General features: G+C 32.9%; 1 protein-coding gene across 1 annotated transcript in view; it reads left to right on the top strand.

Annotated features, from left to right (window-relative positions):
• COL5A2 (collagen type V alpha 2 chain) overlaps positions 1–19,286 on the top strand; it is a gene marked incomplete at its 5' end in the record, with an annotated part of 141,469 nt that overhangs the window by 61,322 nt on the left and 60,861 nt on the right. The window contains 3 exons of the mRNA XM_063086042.1: positions 4,045–4,275; positions 11,736–11,749; positions 14,288–14,320. Of these exons, the coding sequence (XP_062942112.1) occupies positions 4,045–4,275; positions 11,736–11,749; positions 14,288–14,320 (278 nt within the window). The remainder of the gene's footprint in view (positions 1–4,044; positions 4,276–11,735; positions 11,750–14,287; positions 14,321–19,286) is intronic.

The raw sequence follows: 19,286 nt of genomic DNA, 5'->3' as shown, positions 1-19,286 counted from the left end.
GTGGGCCATAGTTTGCAAGCGACAGTTCTGACAACTCAGTTTCTAAATTCTCTATTATAATAAGATGGTGGATTTGCTCTGCCATCTAGTGATTAAGAACCGAATTCTTACAACTAAATTTAAAAGCGCATAAGATTTATGAGAAAACAAACTTAAGAGGATATGTGAGAAGCATCGAAGAATTGAGTTGATTTCAAATAAAATGTGGTCAGATAAAATACATCTTTTCTTTCTGTGATATCAGTGCCAGGATTTTTGTGGGAATGACTTCACAATGGATTCAATTTGTTGGAACATTTGGTAACAGTAAAAGAATCCTGTAGCTTGGAAGATAAACATTTTGGAAGTTATGACACCATGGAAATTATAAAAGAGTGACAATACTGTAAGATTTCTATCAGTCCTACTCAATTTTACAAATGTTAAAGAAACATAAATCGCAAAAAATACAAGAACTGTAAAATTGTGGTTTTGAAGTTCTTTTTCAGATTGTTTAGAACATACTTGTTTACTCAAGTACCTTAAGACATCATTCTTTTTAAGTTCTGGGTCTTAGTCCTAGGCCTTAGTTGTCAGCCTGGGTTAATTTATGATTTGGGTAGAGGAATCAGGAGAACAGTATTAAATTTCTCAGAATGTCATTTGAAAATTTTAGTTTTTTAAATTATATTTTTATTCATAAAATAATTGTGTCATGACATCTTCACTGCAAATTTTTTCAACAAATTAGCTACAAGTTTGTTTTTTATTTAACTTTTCTTTTCATTTACGTAAACATCTATATAGAAAACAGAAGGACAGTCTAATCATATGGTGTACAACTACCATGTAGAAACATGAAAACTGCAGGACACCCTGTATTTTCTGCCTACTGTTTCCTTGTACGTGTCTTTCATTCAGGCATGAACAATGAGTTCACTACGTCTTCGAACCCTCTATGATGTGTATAGACACTTGTGTGGGTGAAGAGGCAGCGTTTAGCAGCAAATGTGGTTTTTCATCTCCTTGCCATTTAAAAGCATTCCAATGAACTTTCCATATCATCTTAAATTTAATTATAAATTCTCAGGGGAAATGGACCAGTGATGACTCAGAGTATAAAACTAACTTTTAACATTTTCATTTAAAGAAAGTAATGCAATGGCCTACTTTGTTGCCCCTTGGGTTGAGGTCATATTTTAAACTTTCAGGAAAAACTGCCCTCCTATATGTTAACACAAGACTGAGAGAATGTGCCTTTTTATTCCATCCCTGAAGGAGCTACAGAGAACAGTATAAGTCTCCTTTGATATTTAATTGACAACATTATTGCATGTCATGTTGATTTTGTTTGTTTTTCATATTCTCGATCTACTTGCAAATACCTAATTATTTTATCAGTGATATATACACACATATAATATAACATATATCCCACAATAACACATATTGTATTATAATACTATATAAATTATTATATAGCATATGATATAATACTTTACATAGTAAATTAACTATATTTATTTATTGTGTAAACAAATATAGCACTCCACAATGTTATATAAATATAACATGTACATAATGTTGTAATATATATGACATATGTCATATATATGTGTATATATACACGATATTCCAAAATGATAACGTATATTTTGGAGGACAGAACACATATGCTTTCATTATTTTGCACATTTGGTACTAGGCACACATCCACTTAACCCTCAGTAAGTATATTTGAACGTTACCATCCCCAGGGTGTAGAAAGAGAGAAACAAGCTAATTGAATTTATGGTATATCTCATTTTCAGGCAATGGTATTTAATACCTGTGATTGGATATTTCCTTCTCAATCATAAAACTTAAGGAACAAAGTTATTTGTAATTTATTTACTTAATGGAATTGTTCAGTGAAGTATGGATGTAAGTCCATTTTAATACAGGTTGTGTTTTTGGAAATGTTCAGCATGGAACTACATTGCTTTAAACTGATTTTTCATCTAGTCACACTGATTATTTGATATATACATTTGTTATTTTTATTTTTCAAAACAGTCTTGCATAAAAGCATATTAAAACATAAATTCTATTTTCTCCTAGGTTTTAAATGCCTGTAATAGCACCATGTTTTAAATGCCTGTAATAGCACCATGTAAACACAACTAGTATTGTTTTGTTTGTTAGCTATGTATTATCTGATAAAAGTCTTCTGATGAAGATGAAACAGATGACAAACTTTGTGCTCTTCTTATAAAACAGCACACAGATCATGAGAATGTGTGGTTATGCTCTGAAAGCAATTTTCCATTTGCCAAATATCTGTGATGAAAGACTAAATATGTGAAACAAGGTATTTCATAGAACAGTGAGAAACTGTTATTTTGCCAGCTTTACTGAAGTATCATTGACAAATAAAAATTGTATAAGGTAGATTCTTGGGTTGATATCTTTATCCTAAACTGAAATCACTTTCATCTGCAGTTCTGCGTTATCATTTGAGTATATTTATATGCCAAACGATAATCTTTCATAAACTGATTACAAATACATTTTTTAAGTTTCCATTTTTACAAAGTAAAAAGTTAATGCTATGCAATTAAGTTATTGAACCATAATTCTGATTAATTAGTGAATTAATTCATAGCTTTTCGTTCGCCAAGCATTTATTGAATGGCAGGAAGCTCTATGAACAGTATGGTGTTAGGCATTAGAAATAAATGAACAAGACACACCTTGTCCTTACCTTCAGGGACTTACTGTCTAGTGAAGAAGATAAGAAAAATACAAATAAAAATGAATAAATAATACTAAGTGTAATAAATTTCATGAGGGCAGTGACTTTTGTCTGTGTGTTCACATTTTAGTAACTCTTCAATTTCCTTGCATGTAACACATGGTGATTGAATGAATAGCTGAATGAATAAGTTCGTTAAAGAGATTTTAAAATCATATCAATTGGGTAAATGAAGTCTAATTTATACAGGGTAGTCAGAAAATAATTTTTTGGAGGAGGTGACCATTAAGCAAGCCATGAGAGCCTGGGAGGAAGGAGGCAGAAGTTGTGTCAGCAAAAGGACCAAGTCGTGCAAGGACTGGGAGGGAGGCTTTTAGACTTCATAAAGCAGTTTTGAATTTAAATAGTTGGGAAGCTCCTGAAGGATTTAAGCAAGGGTGACTTGATCCACATTATGTTTTAAAATGTTAGTTTTGTTTCTTATAAAATCTCAAAGTTAAAGATGTAATATATGTGTTTACTTGGTAGTAAATATATAATAGAACCACTATTACTGTGTGTACATGCATCTTTCCAATCTTCCTTGAATTTTTATCTTAATATAAACAAGTATTTGGCAGATATTATATATTAATTGACTATATTGTTTTGGTTATGGCTTTCCTTAATTAATTTTGATGAAAAGATAATTAACTTATTACCTGTATATATTTTGTGTTTCTGTTACAGTTTACTAAGCACCTTTAGTTTAGGATGGCTAATGGAAATCTATTTCACTAGATGGCACACATTTTTTTTTTTTTTACTTTTTGTTTAAAAATAATTTTTTAAAGTTTTTCTCCATAGTACATGAACACATATTATCTCCTGTTGTGATATTTACTAATCTAAAGTTTCTAGTGAGTTGAAAGTCATAGAGAGTTCACCAAACACTAAAATTATATATTCTCTTTTGAACTATTCTTCTTTTCCCCTTTTTCAAATGTTTATTTTTATCTCTTTTTACTGATCTTATATTTGATCATTCATACCCTCAAAAGTAAAATCTTATAGAAAGAAAGCTCTGCTTAAAATATATACCTACTTGGGATCACTTTTTTTTCCCTTCCCCTATCATGCGAGGATGTAAATATTATAAGCATTTCATGTGAATTATATATTAGTTTGTATGTAAATACTAAATAAAATAAGTTCATCTGTGTTTTATCTCCTTAGGAGATTACTTCTTAGCATAGAGTTTTTTGGAATTCACAAGATGACTCACCTTCTTAAATATTTCCCAAATTCCAAAATTTCAGATTACTAACCTCCTTTTTTTCTTTTTATTTTAGAAGGATATGGTGAAGAAATAGCCTGCACTCAGAACGGCCAGATGTACTTAAACAGGGACATTTGGAAACCCGCCCCTTGCCAGATCTGTGTCTGTGACAATGGAGCCATTCTTTGCGACAAGATAGAGTGCCAGGATGTGCTCGACTGTGCTGACCCTATAACTCCCCCTGGGGAGTGCTGTCCTGTCTGTTCACAGACCACGGGAGGTGAAGGTAGCAATACCAATTTTGGTAAGAATGCTTAGGGCCTACTCGGAAATGACTCACCTTTTATAGTTGCAGTGTTTTTCGCTCTCAGGATTCAACAATCCAAGAGAATAATTAAGCAACTTATTCAGTGGCCTTTGAGATTAATGTTTTTGCTCACCCACTTTATCTAACATTAGACAGAAGCAGATAGTAATTTCCTGTCTTAAATATCAGAAAAATTTTTGGCTGAATTTTAAGTGGCTATATCTAATTTGAGTATTTCTTGTACCACTTAAGATGGTCATTTGTTACCATATTCATGATGGGTGCCTTCAAGATATTTTTTGACTCTTTTTGGAGTCCATTAATGCCCAAGAAGAGATCTAGAAAGCACATCTATCTTCCCTGGTGACAACTTTCTCTTAGGGAATGGAATAATTATTACTAATGTAATGTAAAACCACAGCAGCCTTTATTATACTGGCTTGTAAATGCAGAATGCTTTTCATGTTGGCTAGGGAAGATGAGAGAATCAAATAGATTTCAGGAGAAAAAAATTATATAAATTACTGGTTTTTAAAATTTTGAAGAAAAAGTGTCTGTATTTAACAGAGATAATGTATTTGAGTATGAGTACATATGTTGAAGAGACACATGTAAAAGAAACAAGTTTGTGTTTACGTGTTTTAATGAACTAGGTAAGATTAATATTACACTTCTAGGTTATTTGCAGGCTGTCATGAATGGAGACTTGCATGCATCATTGTCAAGACAATGTCAAGGGTTTATTCTTTTTTCAAAATTCCATTGCAAATAACAACAAATATGAGGAAGAGCTCCACAATATGTACTAGGGTATTTCAAAAAGATCATGAAAAGATTCGTATTATCTTTCAATTCTGTTTTTCCATGAACTTTTTGAAGCACCCTTGTATATAGAAATATTAGACAGCAATTTAACTATTTTCCTCTGGGATATTATTCAACAGTAACAGTGGGTCTTGACTTAATACCTAAACTCAATTTTTGGCAACATGATAAGGAAGATATAATAGGCAGAATGAAAAACAAGACATATAAGGGACACCCAAAGCAGATGCAATCTTCAAAAAAGCCCAATAAGAAAGTAAAATAAACCTGGGGAGATAAGCAAAGCGTAAGTGGGAACAATGGTGGCAAATATCAGAAAACACAGCAAAATATACAACCTCTTGCAAAAAGCTGGTCTAGGAAAGTGCAACTCATTCCAAGAAGAATAATGAAGAAAAGCTGGCAGCAGCATTATACAAAGATACTATAAGCAAAAAGGTAGGAGAGTTCAGTTAAATCTACAAGATAAGGAATGCACTGGTAAATATGTTACTAGAGATCTGATAAGAATTCTGACCAACCATTTTATCATGAACTAAATAATACCTAATAAAGCAATTGCCTCTAAGAAAGAGGGCCATAAAACAGGAAGAAAAAAAAAAGTCAGGAAAAAAATAGAAGGAAAACTAAAACTATCATAGGAAAACAAAGATGAAATAGGAAGGAACACAAAGAGAGTTGTTTTTAACAATATCTTGTGTAATAACACAAGATTTATCTATTACCTATATTCCTTACTGTATTTTGTGCAGTACCTTGAGATATTGCACAAAATACAGTAAGGAATATAGACAATAGAAATGAGAAGATCAAAATAATGAATTAAACTAAAAAAATTTTTTAAAGAATTAGAAAGAAAATAATAGATTTAGAAGACAGGCAAAAGACAACCCTGAAGAAGAGTCCCGAAAGAATAAATTAATGCATGGAGCAAAACAAATAATTATATAAGTACAAGATGACCTTTCCAAAAGAAAAGTAAACTTTAATTTATATATTAAAAAGGCAACCACGTGTCTGAAATAATTGACCAAAAAGAGTCAACATACAAGGGAACTTCAAAAGTTTATTGGGAAAATGGAATTAAAAGATAAAAATAAGAAATATAAACTTTATTTCTCAACATAAAGTCCATCAAATTCAAAACACTTTTGTAAGCTCTAATACCAGACGTTTAGTCCATCCCTAAAAAAGTGAGGGCCATGGGAATTTAATCATGTCAATGTAGTCTTTTTACATTATTAACTGAAGAAAAATGGGTGCCCTTTAGAGAATTCTTAAGATTAGGAAACAAAACAAGTCAGAAGGAGCTGAATAAGGTCTGTAAGGTGGATGCCTAATGATTTCCCATCGAAACTCTTGCAATATTGCCCTTGTTTGGTGAGAGGAATGAGCAGGAGCATTGTTGTGGTGGGAAAGGACTCTCTGGTGAAGCTTTACCAGGCATTTTTCTGTTAAAACTTTTCTAAATTTCTAAAAACATTCTCATAATAAGCAGAAGTTATTGTTCTTTGGCCCTCCAGAAACTCAACAAGCAAAATGCCTTGAGCATCCCCAAAAACTGTTGCCATGACTTTTGCTCTTGACCGGTCTGCTTCTGCTTTGACTGGACCACTTCCACCTGTTGGTGGCCATTGCTTTGATTATGCTCTGTCTTCAGAATTGTATTGTTTCATCTTTTGTTATAATTCTTCAAGGCAGTGCTTCAGGATCTTGATCCCACTTGTTTGATATTTCCATTGAGAGTTCTGGACTGGTCTCAAGTTTATCTGGGCACAACAGTTTTGGCACCCATGAGGAGAATGTTTGCTCAACTGTAATTTTTCAGTCAGAATTGTGTAAGCTGAATCAGTGGAGATGTCTATGGTGCTGGCTCTTGTTTCTGCTTTTAAGAAACAGCAGTCAATCCTCTTCAATTAGGGCACAAACAAGATACATTTTGTCCTTGTAAATGGATGCAGATGATCTACTGCTGTGGTTTTCATCTTCAACATCATTTTGTCCCTTCTTAAAATGAGTTATTCATTTATAAAACTTATGATTTCTTTGGGGCATTGTCTACATAAATTTCTTATAAAGCATCAATGATTTCACTATTCTTCCACCCAAGTGTCACCATCAATTTGATGTTTGTTCTTGCTTCAATTTCAGCAGAATGTTGCTGTGACAGGGGCTCTTTTCAAATTAATGTCTTATCCTTCTTTGTGCCTGAAACTAGATCTTATTCAGACATGTTATAACAAGTGAGTATGAGTTTATTTTGGTGCAAAAAATTTTGCAATCCATGCATAATTTTAAAAATAATACCCATTTTCCATGAACTTTTTGAAGACCCCTTATAGAGACATATCATAGTAAAGTCACTAAACTATAAAGACAAAGAAAGAATTTTTTGGTCTATCAGAGAAAAAGAACAGGTCATTTATAAAGAGAAAAAAATATTCAGGCAGATCATAAACTTCTCTACAATAACATCCAATGTCAGATAGTGGAGCAATATCTACAAATTTCTAAAATAAAAAAGGGAACTAAAGTTTAAATATAAATTCATTCTTTCCTTCAAGTATAAAAGCTACAGAAAAAGGTTTTGAAGACACAGGAACTTTGGGAGTATGGTTTCCATAAATTTCTTAGGGAAACTACCATGGGACAAGCCCAAGACAACCAAGACTTAATTGGAGAAACTGTCAAAAGAACTTATGCAAGCATTGATTATATTTAACTCTAGAAAAAGACTTAAAACAAAAGTGTGAATTAGGGTGACAAATAAGAAAGTAAAGAAAGTGTGAACTAGAGTGAGTTTGCTAATTCTTCATCTTTATGGGTAGAAATCAAATAATATTATTCAAGCCTGACAAATTACATAGACAAAGTAGTAGCACATTTAACAGTACAAAGATACATGGTAAGAAAGGGTATGTTCTGTTTAAAATTAAATGCTAGAAGAAAAGGTGGGGGGCATGTAAGAAAAGGAAGCACTGTCATTTATCTCATTGCTTATTTTAATGGAGCTGATAGAAGCTGTCTAAACAGATACAGATCTAAGAGCAATGAAAAAAAAACAATGTTAAGATAAATAGTAGAGCCAATATATAAATCTTTATAAGCATCAGAAGTACTAAAACACCAAACCAAACAAAAATTCTTGAAAACATGATGAAACATTTTATTTTTAAAAAGGTAATGACAAAGTCATAGCTCTGTGCTCATATGAATAACAAGAGAGAATAAAGGTATGTGTTTTCAGCATCCATGTGAAAAGATTAGAAAAGAATAGACAAAATAAACTGAAAATAAGTAGAAGAAATTATAAAGAAAAAAATCAGAAGTTGGAAATTAAGAAAACTGAAATACAGTGGAAATAATATGTAAATCCAAAAGACGTTTCTACAAAAACACCAATAAAATAAATTAACCTAAAATAAGAAATGATAAGAAAATAACCGAATGAAAGTAAAAGAACATAAGAGAATCATAAGAGGTTTACAAAACTTTATCTTAAAATGTTTGAGAATTTATACGAAATGGATTATTTTCTAGGACAATATAATTTTCTGTCTAGCCCTGGTAGGAAGAGAAAAACTGAACACGTAGAATTGCATCAAAGAAACAGAAAAATTTGCAAAGCAGTGAGACCCCTCTCCCCCCAAAAGCAGTAGGTCCAGGGAGTTTCACAGTTGTGCCAGACCATTAAAAAAGCAGATGATTTTAATGCTTTTAAAAATCTTCTTGAATAGTGAAAGAGAAGGCAAATTACCAAAGTCTTGCTATGAAGGAAATATATCACTGATAGCAAAATAAAATGATGATTGCACAAAAAGGAAAATTCTAAATAAAATATTAAATCTGTCACCTTATTAAAAGAATATTTAGTCATGAAAGAGTGGAGATTAATAAGCACAAGAATAATTCAATTTTTAAAAAGCTGTTAACAGCACCACATGTAACCTTACTACTGCTGCTGCTGCAAACCCCCCCCCCATTAATATAAGTAATTATCTTAGTAGTTCTATGAAGAGAAAGTGTATGCATTTCTCAAAAATTGAAGTAAAGGTATTTGACAAAGATCAATAAATATTCTTGATAAAAATAGTAATGTGGTAAGAAATGGACATTCTATTAATATAATAAAATACTTCCATTTAACCTTAAAAGCTTCATTATGTTTAATACTAGAAGCATTTCCTCTATACTCGGGGATAGAACATGAATATCTGTTACTACCACTATCATTTAATAGCACTCAATGTGCCTGAACAAACAATTAGATATGAAAAAGAAATCAGAGATTTAGAAATTAGAAAATAGCTAATACTATCCATTTGCAGTAAATATAATTGTGCGTTTACGAAACTTAAGGAAATTGAGCAAAAAAATTACTACAAAATAAAAGAATTTAGTAAGGCAGTGCAGTGCAAAATTAACAAGCAGAAATTGAGTTACTATGTCTAAAAAATTACATCATATGACAAATAATGGGAATTAAGATGCCTCATTTATATAACAACAAATGCCTAAGGATAGACTTAACTTTAACATTTAACTTGCACATTTAACTTAGTATGAAATGTACAAGATCCATCTGAAGAAAACCTACTACTAATTCAAATGAAAACTTAAAAAAAATTAATATGCTATTATGTTCTTGGTTAGGAAGAGTAAACATTAAAAATGCATTAATTCTCCATTAGTTAATTAATAATTTTAACATGATCCTAATAAAAACATACCACACTTTTTTTTTTTTTAGAATCTGATGTGTTGTAAATCAAAATTTACATAGAATAAACAAGAAAGGATAGTCAGGTAAATCTTTAGAAAGAAGAGCAATTAAGTGATTTCTAGCCCTACAAGACATATTAAGATGACTTATTTAAAAAGTGTGGTCTAGGTACATGACTAGATAGAGTTCAGTGGAATGAAATAAAAAGTCTTGAAGTAGATCCAAATATACATGTCAGTTTGAATATGATAAAGACGACATCAGCAGTGGAGAGTGCAATGGCTGGGAAGTCACCTGGAAAAAACTGAAGCTGAATGATAATCATACATCCTACACCAAGGCAAATTCCAAGTAAAGCAATGATTTAGATGATAAAAATTAAGTCATAATGGTTTTAAAGATAAAACAGGAAAATTGCTTAATAGTCCTAAAATCTTCCTATGTTAATTTTGACTCAAAGTCCAGATGCCATAAAAATGCATAGAAATAATAAACATTTGCATAACACAAAACATGAGCAAAGTAAAAAAAAATTGCAACTCAATCCACAAATAATTGATATCCTTTACATATAAAGAGACCCTATATATAATTTAAGAAGTCAATGACCCAATCAAAATATAGGCAAAGGAAATTAATTAACAATTTTTTAAGAAGAAAGTACAAATAGTTTCTCAACATATGATAATGTGAATTAAAATAAATGTGAATTAAAACTACACTGGCCTATTATGTTTCACCTATCAGATTGGTTAAAATTAAAATATTTGATAACACATTTAGTATCACAGTGTATTCCTTTGTGGAAATATGAACATTGATTATGAAATTATAAAGTGGTATAACTTCTATGGAGGGATATTGGTCATATACATCAAATTAAAAATCCCTGTAGTCTTTTACTCAAATAGACTATTGGGCAATTCATCCTATAAGTATACTTTCATGTGGTCATATATATAACCATTATTTGTTACAATATTATTTGTTATAGCTAGCATGATCATTCATCTTGGTTTGGCCAGGACAACCCCACATTACACCATTTTCCTTGACAATAAACAATAGCCCTCACTTTCATTCTTAAAAGTGTGTTGGTTGAGTGATAAATTATATCTTAGTAAAAGCAAAAGACTAGAAACAATCCAAATTTTCATTACGGGGAAAGGTGAAGGTTGGTTAGAGTATGATAGATTCACACAATGGAATTCTATAAAAATTTTTATAAAAAACTATAAGGAAATTACATGCCAATAGGCAAAGATCTCTAAGATTTAAAGGTCTATAAGATACACAGACAAATGAAGAACGGTATGCAAAAAGAAATTTTAGAACAATATGTAAGAAACCAATAAGAGTTGCCTCATGTGTAGGGGTGGGGGGATGAAAACAGGGAAAAGAGAACAGGATGAAATGATATTTTTCACTGTATAATTGTATACCTTTAATGCATTTTTGCTTTTGAACCATACAAATGAAAAGCCTTACTCATAAAAAGTATAACAAATAAAAATAGAAAATATTAATTAAAAATAATTTATTATAACTTTAATAGCTAATTTTATAATTTAATGAACTTTATTTATTTTTTATCAGCTGGGCGGTATGGGGATCTGAATCCTTGACCTTGGTGTTATAACACAGCAGTGTAACAATTTAATGAACTTTAAATGCTATATAAAGGTTATGAAGAATATTGACATCATGTCAGAATTTTTCAAAGGGATGCATTACATTGCCTTTTATGGAAATATTGATCCCAAACAACTTTTGAGTTCTGCTTACTGGTAATAAAGTAATCTGTTTAATTCTAACTCCACAAGCAACTTATTACTGAAAGTAAATATTTAGCAGATTCTCGGTAATTGTTTCTTCATGAAATAACATACTTATTCTTTTCTTTTTATAGGTAGAGGAAGAAAGGTAAGTTTCACTTTGCATAGTTTCTTTTTCATAAACAGAATTCTTTCAAATGCTATCCACACAGAACTGGACACTGAAATGTTTGTAAGCCTTTTGTGAAGTACAAAATACCATGTAAATATCTTGTGACAAACATATGAGCACAATTCAGTTATTGTGCTTATAGATTTCAGATGCCCCTATTCTATTCACTTTATGGTTAATTTTTCTTTGTATAAGAAAGACCTGTTTCTGCCTGAAAGACCATTGTATGCTTTGCACTTACCACTGTGCTAAGTATACACTTTACATATATTAGAAGCACAATACACATTTGATGGAAGAAAATAAGGAAGGACAAAAGGAAGGGAGGAAGGAAGGAATAAAGAATGTCGGTTCTACTTCCATGGGTATGTGGTCCCTCTTTCACTGGTTGGGAAGTAAAGATCCAGAATTAACTAAACATTTCACCAAACACCCATTGCTTCCCTCTCCCACCTTCAGGAAGCTTAGAATCTAATCCTGGAGACAATCTTTACGCTCAAGAAGACGGTGGTAGGATATAGCCGTGACCTAGTATGGCCGGCCAGCTTGGCCATGTGTCATCTGGACGTGGGTAATCCTCCTGAGTGGGGAGAGTTCTTTGTCCCCTGGGAGTGCTCTTAGTTTTCTGATTATCTTGAAAATTATGGCATTTGCTTCAATCTCACCCAAACGGGATGGGCACAGGGATGAAAAGAGTGGTAATGGGCAGTGACTCCAGTTTCCATGGCAGATGTTAGGCAATTAGTTTTGCCATTGAGTCCATCATGTGATTATCAAGATTATAAAATATTTTAAAATTTTCACTTTACAAAATCTTGCCAGGTGTCAAATACCATTGTAAGGATACACTTAGATTGTGCCTTTTGGGAGTAAAATTTGGGGATCTAGATCAAAAACCTTAAAAATCTGTATGATCTTTAATCCACAAATTTAACTTCTAAAAACATATCATCAGGTATCAGTCAGAGGTGCCACATAAACATAAGGGTATTCATTGTAAGGTTAGTTTTCAATTCAAAAATGAAAATTAAAAAAAAAATTTTTTTTTCCTTTTTTGTGACTGGTAAGGGGATCGTAACACTTGGCTTGGTGTCGCCTGCACTGTGCTCAGCCAGTGTGCGCACCGGCCACCCCTATATAGGATCCGAACCTGCGGCGGGAGTGCCGCTGCTCTCCCAGCGCTGCATTCTCCCGAGTGCGCCACAGGGCCGGCCCTGAAAATAAAATTTAGGAGTAAAACAATGAGCCATTGTTTATGTAAATCAGAGTGAATGTACACGATGGAAAACTAGGAAGGCCAGAATGTTAACCGTGGTTATCTCCTGGGTGTTGAGTAGGATATTTAGTTTCTTCTGTATATTTCCTCTATTTTCAATATTCCCTACTATGAACACATATTATTATTATTATTATTATTATCAGATGACAGAGTAATACATGTGAAAGAAGAAATTAAATAAACTAAAACTCATTCCCCTTATTTTCCTCCATTTTGGATATAAGGGTTAAATTCATATCATCTTCGCAATTGCCTAGTGAAAAACATTATTTCATATAATGTTAATAGAAATTGATATACTCAAGAAGAATTTATTAGAACTTTTATGCGACACACTGAGGATATAAAGTAGATAAAGATGCAATCATGACCCTGAGGAGACCAAAATCTGTTGGAAGACAAATCCTGAAATAAAAAATATAAATTAATGTATAATAAATATTTTCACAATTCATCCAATATTATTTAACTTGTGTACCTGATATTATGCAATGAGAATACAAAATGTGAGAATCTGAAGTTCTAAAATCAAAATAAATTCCATCTACATCTATTATATTTGCTACATCTATTATAAATATTATGAATAAACTGACCTGACTTTGCTTTAAGCTATGATAGTTTCTTGTGCTATTTTTGATTTTCCTATGCAACTGATTTTTTTTTAGATTTTTCTTAGATATTGAGAATTAACTGGCTAAAATTATTACATCTTTTTAAAGATGAGCACATTTAACTTATTATTTTTCATATTCTTCCATAAGTTCTAAAAAAAAAGGGTGGCAAGCAGCTCAGGAATAGTGTCTGATAAGTTGCTGTAAACTATCTGTCATATAATAAGAGTGTGAAAATTAAAATATATAAAAATTTCCAGATTTCCTTTTGTGTTTTAAGTCTGGGTAATTTTTCCTATGGTGTCTTATCTTTACTTCTTTTCATCACAACTTTTTCTTGCTCTAGTTAACTCTGGATTTGATTTCTGTAAAAACTGACGAAAAATAGCTTTACACATTTCCTACACTGGATTGATTTTTTTTTTCATGTCTTTCAAATTAGTAGTAATTTTTTTATAAATAATTTCTGGCTAAATATCCTAAAAATGGATTAACTTTCTCATTTTTTACATTTCTTACATAGAAATTCCCAGGGTTTACATGGCATAGTCTAGTGTGACATGTTCAGGCCCAACGAGCCATTACATTTTGCTAACTGAATTTTTTTTTTTAATTTTGTAGGGACAAAAAGGTGAACCAGGATTAGTTCCTGTTGTAAGTATATGGATATACATAGTTTTCATCTGCCTTTAATGAACTTAGCTATAGTTGCATATTAGTACTTATATATGTACTCTCAAAAAAAGAAATTAGTTATTTTATTTATTTTTTTTTTTTCTTTTTTTTTTTTTTATTTTAAATTTTATTTTGTCGATATACATTGTAGCTGATTAATGCTCCCCATCACCAAAACCTCCCTCCCTTCTCCCTCCCCCCTCCCCCCCAACAATGTCCATTCTGTTTGCTTGTTGTATCAACTTCAAATAATTGTTGTTGTTATATCTTCTTCCCCCCCCCCCGGTTTGTGTGTGTGTGTGTGTATGTGTGTGTGTGTGAATTTATATATTAATTTTTAGCTCCCTCCAATAAGTGAGAACATGTGGTATTTCTCTTTCTGTGCCTGACTTGTTTCACTTAATATAATTCTCTCAAGGTCCATCCATGTTGTTGCAAATGGCAGTATTTCATTCGTTTTTATAGCTGAGTAGTATTCCATTGTGTAGATGTACCACATTTTCCGTATCCACTCATCTGATGATGGGCATTTGGGCTGGTTCCAACCCTTGGCTATTGTAAAGAGTGCTGCGATGAACATTGGGGAACAGGTATACCTTCGACTTGATGATTTCCATTCCTCTGGGTATATTCCCAGCAGTGGGATGGCTGGGTCGTATGGTAGATCTATTTGCAATTGTTTAAGGAACCTCCATACCATTTTCCATAGAGGCTGCACCATTTTGCAGTCCCACCAACAATGTATGAGAGTTCCTTTTTCTCCGCAGCCTCGCCAGCATTTATCGTTCATAGTCTTTTGGATTTTAGCCATCCTAACTGGGGTTAGATGGTATCTCAATGTGGTTTTTATTTGCATTTCCCGGATGCTGAGTGATGTTGAGCATCTTTTCATATGTCTGTTGGCCATTTGGATATCTTCCTTAGAGAAATGCCTACTTAGCTCTTTTGCCCATTTTTTAATTGGGTTGCTTGTTTTCTTCTTGTAAAGTTGTTTGAGTTCCTTATATATTCTGGATATTAATCCTTTGTCAGATGTATATTTTGCAAATATTTTCTCCCACTCTGTTGGTTGTCTTTTAACTCTTTTAATTGTTTCTTTTGCTGTGCAGAAGCTTTTTAGTTTGATATAATCCCATTTGTTTATTTTTCCTTTGGTTGCCCGTGCTTTTGGGGTCGTATTCATGAAGTCTGTGCCCAGTCCTATTTCCTGAAGTGTTTCCCCTATGTTTTCTTTAAGAAGTTTTATTGTCTCAGGGTGTATATTTAAATCCTTAATCCATTTTGAGTTGATTTTAGTATACGGTGAGAGGTATGGATCTAGTTTCATTCTCCTGCATATCGATATCCAGTTATCCCAGCACCACTTGCTGAAGAGGCAGTCCCTTCCCCAGTGAATAGGCTTGGTGCCTTTGTCAAAGATCAGATGGCAGTAAGTGTGTGGGTTGATTTCTGGATTCTCTATTCTATTCCATTGGTCAGTGTGTCTGTTTTTATGCCAGTACCATACTGTTTTGGTTATTATAGCTTTGTAGTATAGCTTAAAGTCAGGTAGTGTTATGCCTCCAGCTTTATTTTTTTTGCTGAGCATTGCTTTGGCTATTCGTGGTCTTTTATTGTTCCATATAAATGTCTGAATAGTTTTTTCCATTTCTGAGAAAAATGTCTTTGGAATTTTGATGGGGATTGCATTGAATTTGTATATCACTTTGGGTAGTATGGACATTTTCACTATGTTGATTCTTCCAATCCAAGAGCATGGAATATCTTTCCATCTTCTTGTATCCTCTCTAATTTCTCTCAGCAGTGGTTTGTAGTTCTCATTATAGAGATTTTTCACCTCCTTGGTTAACTCAATTCCTAAGTATTTTATTTTTTTGGTGGCTATTGTAAATGGGCAGGCTTTCTTGATTTCTCCTTCTGCATGTTCACTATTGGAGAAAAGAAATGCTACTGATTTTTGTGTGTTGATTTTGTATCCTGCTACTGTGCTGAAATCATTTATCAATTCCAACAGTTTTTTTGTAGAGGTTTTAGGCTGTTCGATATATAGGATCATGTCATCTGCAAACAGGGACAGTTTGACTTCATCTTTTCCAATCTGGATGCCCTTTATTTCCTTCTCTTCTCTGATTGCTCTGGCTAGTACTTCCAACACTATGTTGAATAGGAGTGGTGAGAGTGGGCATCCTTGTCTAGTGCCTGTTCTTAAAGGAAAAGCTTTCAGCTTTTCCCCATTCAGGATGATATTGGCAGTGGGTTTGGCATATATGGCTTTAATTATGTTGAGATACTTTCCCTCTATACCTAACTTATAGAGGGTCTTTGTCATGAATAAGTGCTGAACTTTATCAAATGCTTTTTCAGCATCTATAGAGATGATCATATGGTCCTTGTGTTTGAGTTTATTAATATGGTGTATCACATTTATTGATTTGCGTATGTTGAACCAACCTTGCATCCCTGGGATGAATCCCACTTGATCGTGATGAATAATTTTTCGTATGTGTTGCTGTATTCTGTTTGCTAGTATTTTAGTGAGGATTTTTGCATCTATATTCATCAAGGATATCGGCCTGTAGTTTTCTTTTTTGGTTATATCTTTACCTGGTTTTGGTATCAGGATGATGTTTGCTTCATAGAATGAGTTTGGGAGATTTGCGTCCGTTTCAATCTTTTGGAATAGTTTGTAAAGAATCGGTGTCAATTCCTGTTTGAATGTTTGGTAAAATTCTGCTGTGAATCCATCTGGTCCTGGGCTTTTCTTTGTTGGGAGCCTTCTGATAACAGCTTCAATCTCCTTTATTGTTATTGGTCTGTTCAAATTTTCTACGTCTTCACGGTTCAGTTTTGGGAGCTTGTGTGTGTCCAGAAATTTATCCATTTCCTCCAGATTTTCAAATTTGTTGGCGTATAGTTGTTTATAGTAGTCTCGAATGATTCCTTGTATTTCAGATGAATCAGTTGTAATATCGCCTTTTTCATTTCTAATTTTTGTTATTTGAGTCTTCTCTCTTCTTTTTTTTGTTAGCCAAGCTAATGGTTTGTCAATTTTATTTATCTTTTCAAAAAACCAACTTTTTGATTCGTTGATCTTTTGAATTGTTTTTTGGTTTTCAATTTCATTCAGTTCTGCTCTGATCTTAATGATTTCTTTCCGTCTGCTAACTTTAGGATTGGATTGTTCTTGTTTTTCTAGTTCTTTAAGGTGAAGTGTTAGGTTGTTCACTTGCCATCTTTCCATTCTTCTGAAGTGAGCATTTAATGCAATAAATTTTCCCCTCAATACTGCTTTTGCAGTATCCCACAGGTTTTGGTATGATGTATCATTGTTTTCATTAGTTTCAATAAACTTTTTGATTTCCTGCTTGATTTCTTCTTGGACCCATATGTCATTAAGTAGAATGCTGTTTAATTTCCATGTGTTTGTATAGTTTCCAGAGTTTTGTTTGTTATTAATTTCTAGTTTTAATCCATTGTGGTCTGAGAAGATACATGGGATAATTCCAATTTTTTTGAATTTATTGAGACTTGATTTGTGACCTAATATGTGATCTATCCTGGAGAATGATCCATGTGCTGATGAGAAGAATGAATATTCTGAGGTTGTTGGGTGGAATGTTCTGTAGATATCTGCCAATTCCAATTGGTCTAGAGTCTTGTTTAGATCTTGTGTTTCTCTACTGATTCTTTGCCTAGATGATCTGTCTAATATTGACAGTGGAGTGTTCAGGTCCCCTGCTATTATGGTATTAGTGTCTATTTCCTTCTTTAGGTCTAATAGAGTTTGTTTTATAAATCTGGCTGCTCCAACATTGGGTGCGTACATATTTATGATTGTTATGTCTTCTTGATGGATCAGTCCTTTTATCATTAAGTAGTGTCCCTCATTGTCTCTTTTTATGGTTTTTAGTTTAAAGTCTATTTTGTCAGATATAAGAATAGCCACTCCAGCTCGTTTTTCTTTTCTGTTTGCATGGTAAATCTTTTTCCATCCTTTCACTCTTAGTCTGTGTGAATCTTTATGGGTGAGGTGGGTCTCTTGTAGGCAGCATATAGTTGGGTCCTGCTTTTTGATCCAGTCAGCCAGTCTGTGTCTTTTAATTGGGGAATTTAAGCCTTTAACATTAAGAGTTGTTATTAAAAGGTGTTGATTTATTCCTAGCATTTTATTGGTTGTTTGGTTGTCTTAGGTGTCTTTTGTTCCTTGCTTTCTGATTTACTGTTTGGTTTCTTTGTTTGTTGGTTCCTTAGGTTGTAGATAGTGTTTTTGTTAGCTTGTTTTCTCTTCATGAATGCCATTTTTATTGTACTAGCGGGTTTTGATTTTTCTTGGGTTTTTATGGCAGTGGTAGTTATTTTTCAGGAACCAAACCCAGTACTCCCTTGAGGATTTCTTGTAAGGGTGGTCTTGTGGTAGTGAACTCCCGCAGTTTTTGTTTGTCTGAGAAATATACTATTTGCCCCTCATTTCGGAAGGATAGCCTTGCAGGGTAGAGTATTCTTGGCTGGCAATCTTTGTCTTTTAGTATTTTGAAAATATCATCCCATTCCTTTCTAGCTTTTAGGGTTTGTGATGAAAAGTCTGATGTTAACCTGATTGGGGCTCCCTTATAGGTGATTTGACGCTTCTCTCTTGCAGCTTTTAAGATTCTCTCTTTGTCTCTGAGTTTTGCCAATTTGACTATGACATGTCTTGGAGAAGGCCTTTTTGGGTTGAATACGTTTGGAGATCGTTGAGCTTCCTGGATCTGAAGATCAGTGATTTTTCCTATACCTGGGAAGTTTTCTGCCACTATTTTGTTGAATATGTTTTCAATGGAATCTCCATTTTCCTCCCCTTCTGGAATACCCATGACTCGGATATTTGAGCGCTTGAGGTTGTCTGATATCTCTCTCAGATTTTCTTCCATGTCCTTGATTCTTTTCTCTTTCTTTTTGTCTGCTT

This window comes from Cynocephalus volans, chromosome 1 (genome assembly GCF_027409185.1).
Source record: "Cynocephalus volans isolate mCynVol1 chromosome 1, mCynVol1.pri, whole genome shotgun sequence".
Taxonomy (NCBI): Eukaryota; Metazoa; Chordata; class Mammalia; order Dermoptera; family Cynocephalidae; genus Cynocephalus; species Cynocephalus volans.
This window is presented reverse-complemented; position numbering and strand designations above follow the sequence as displayed.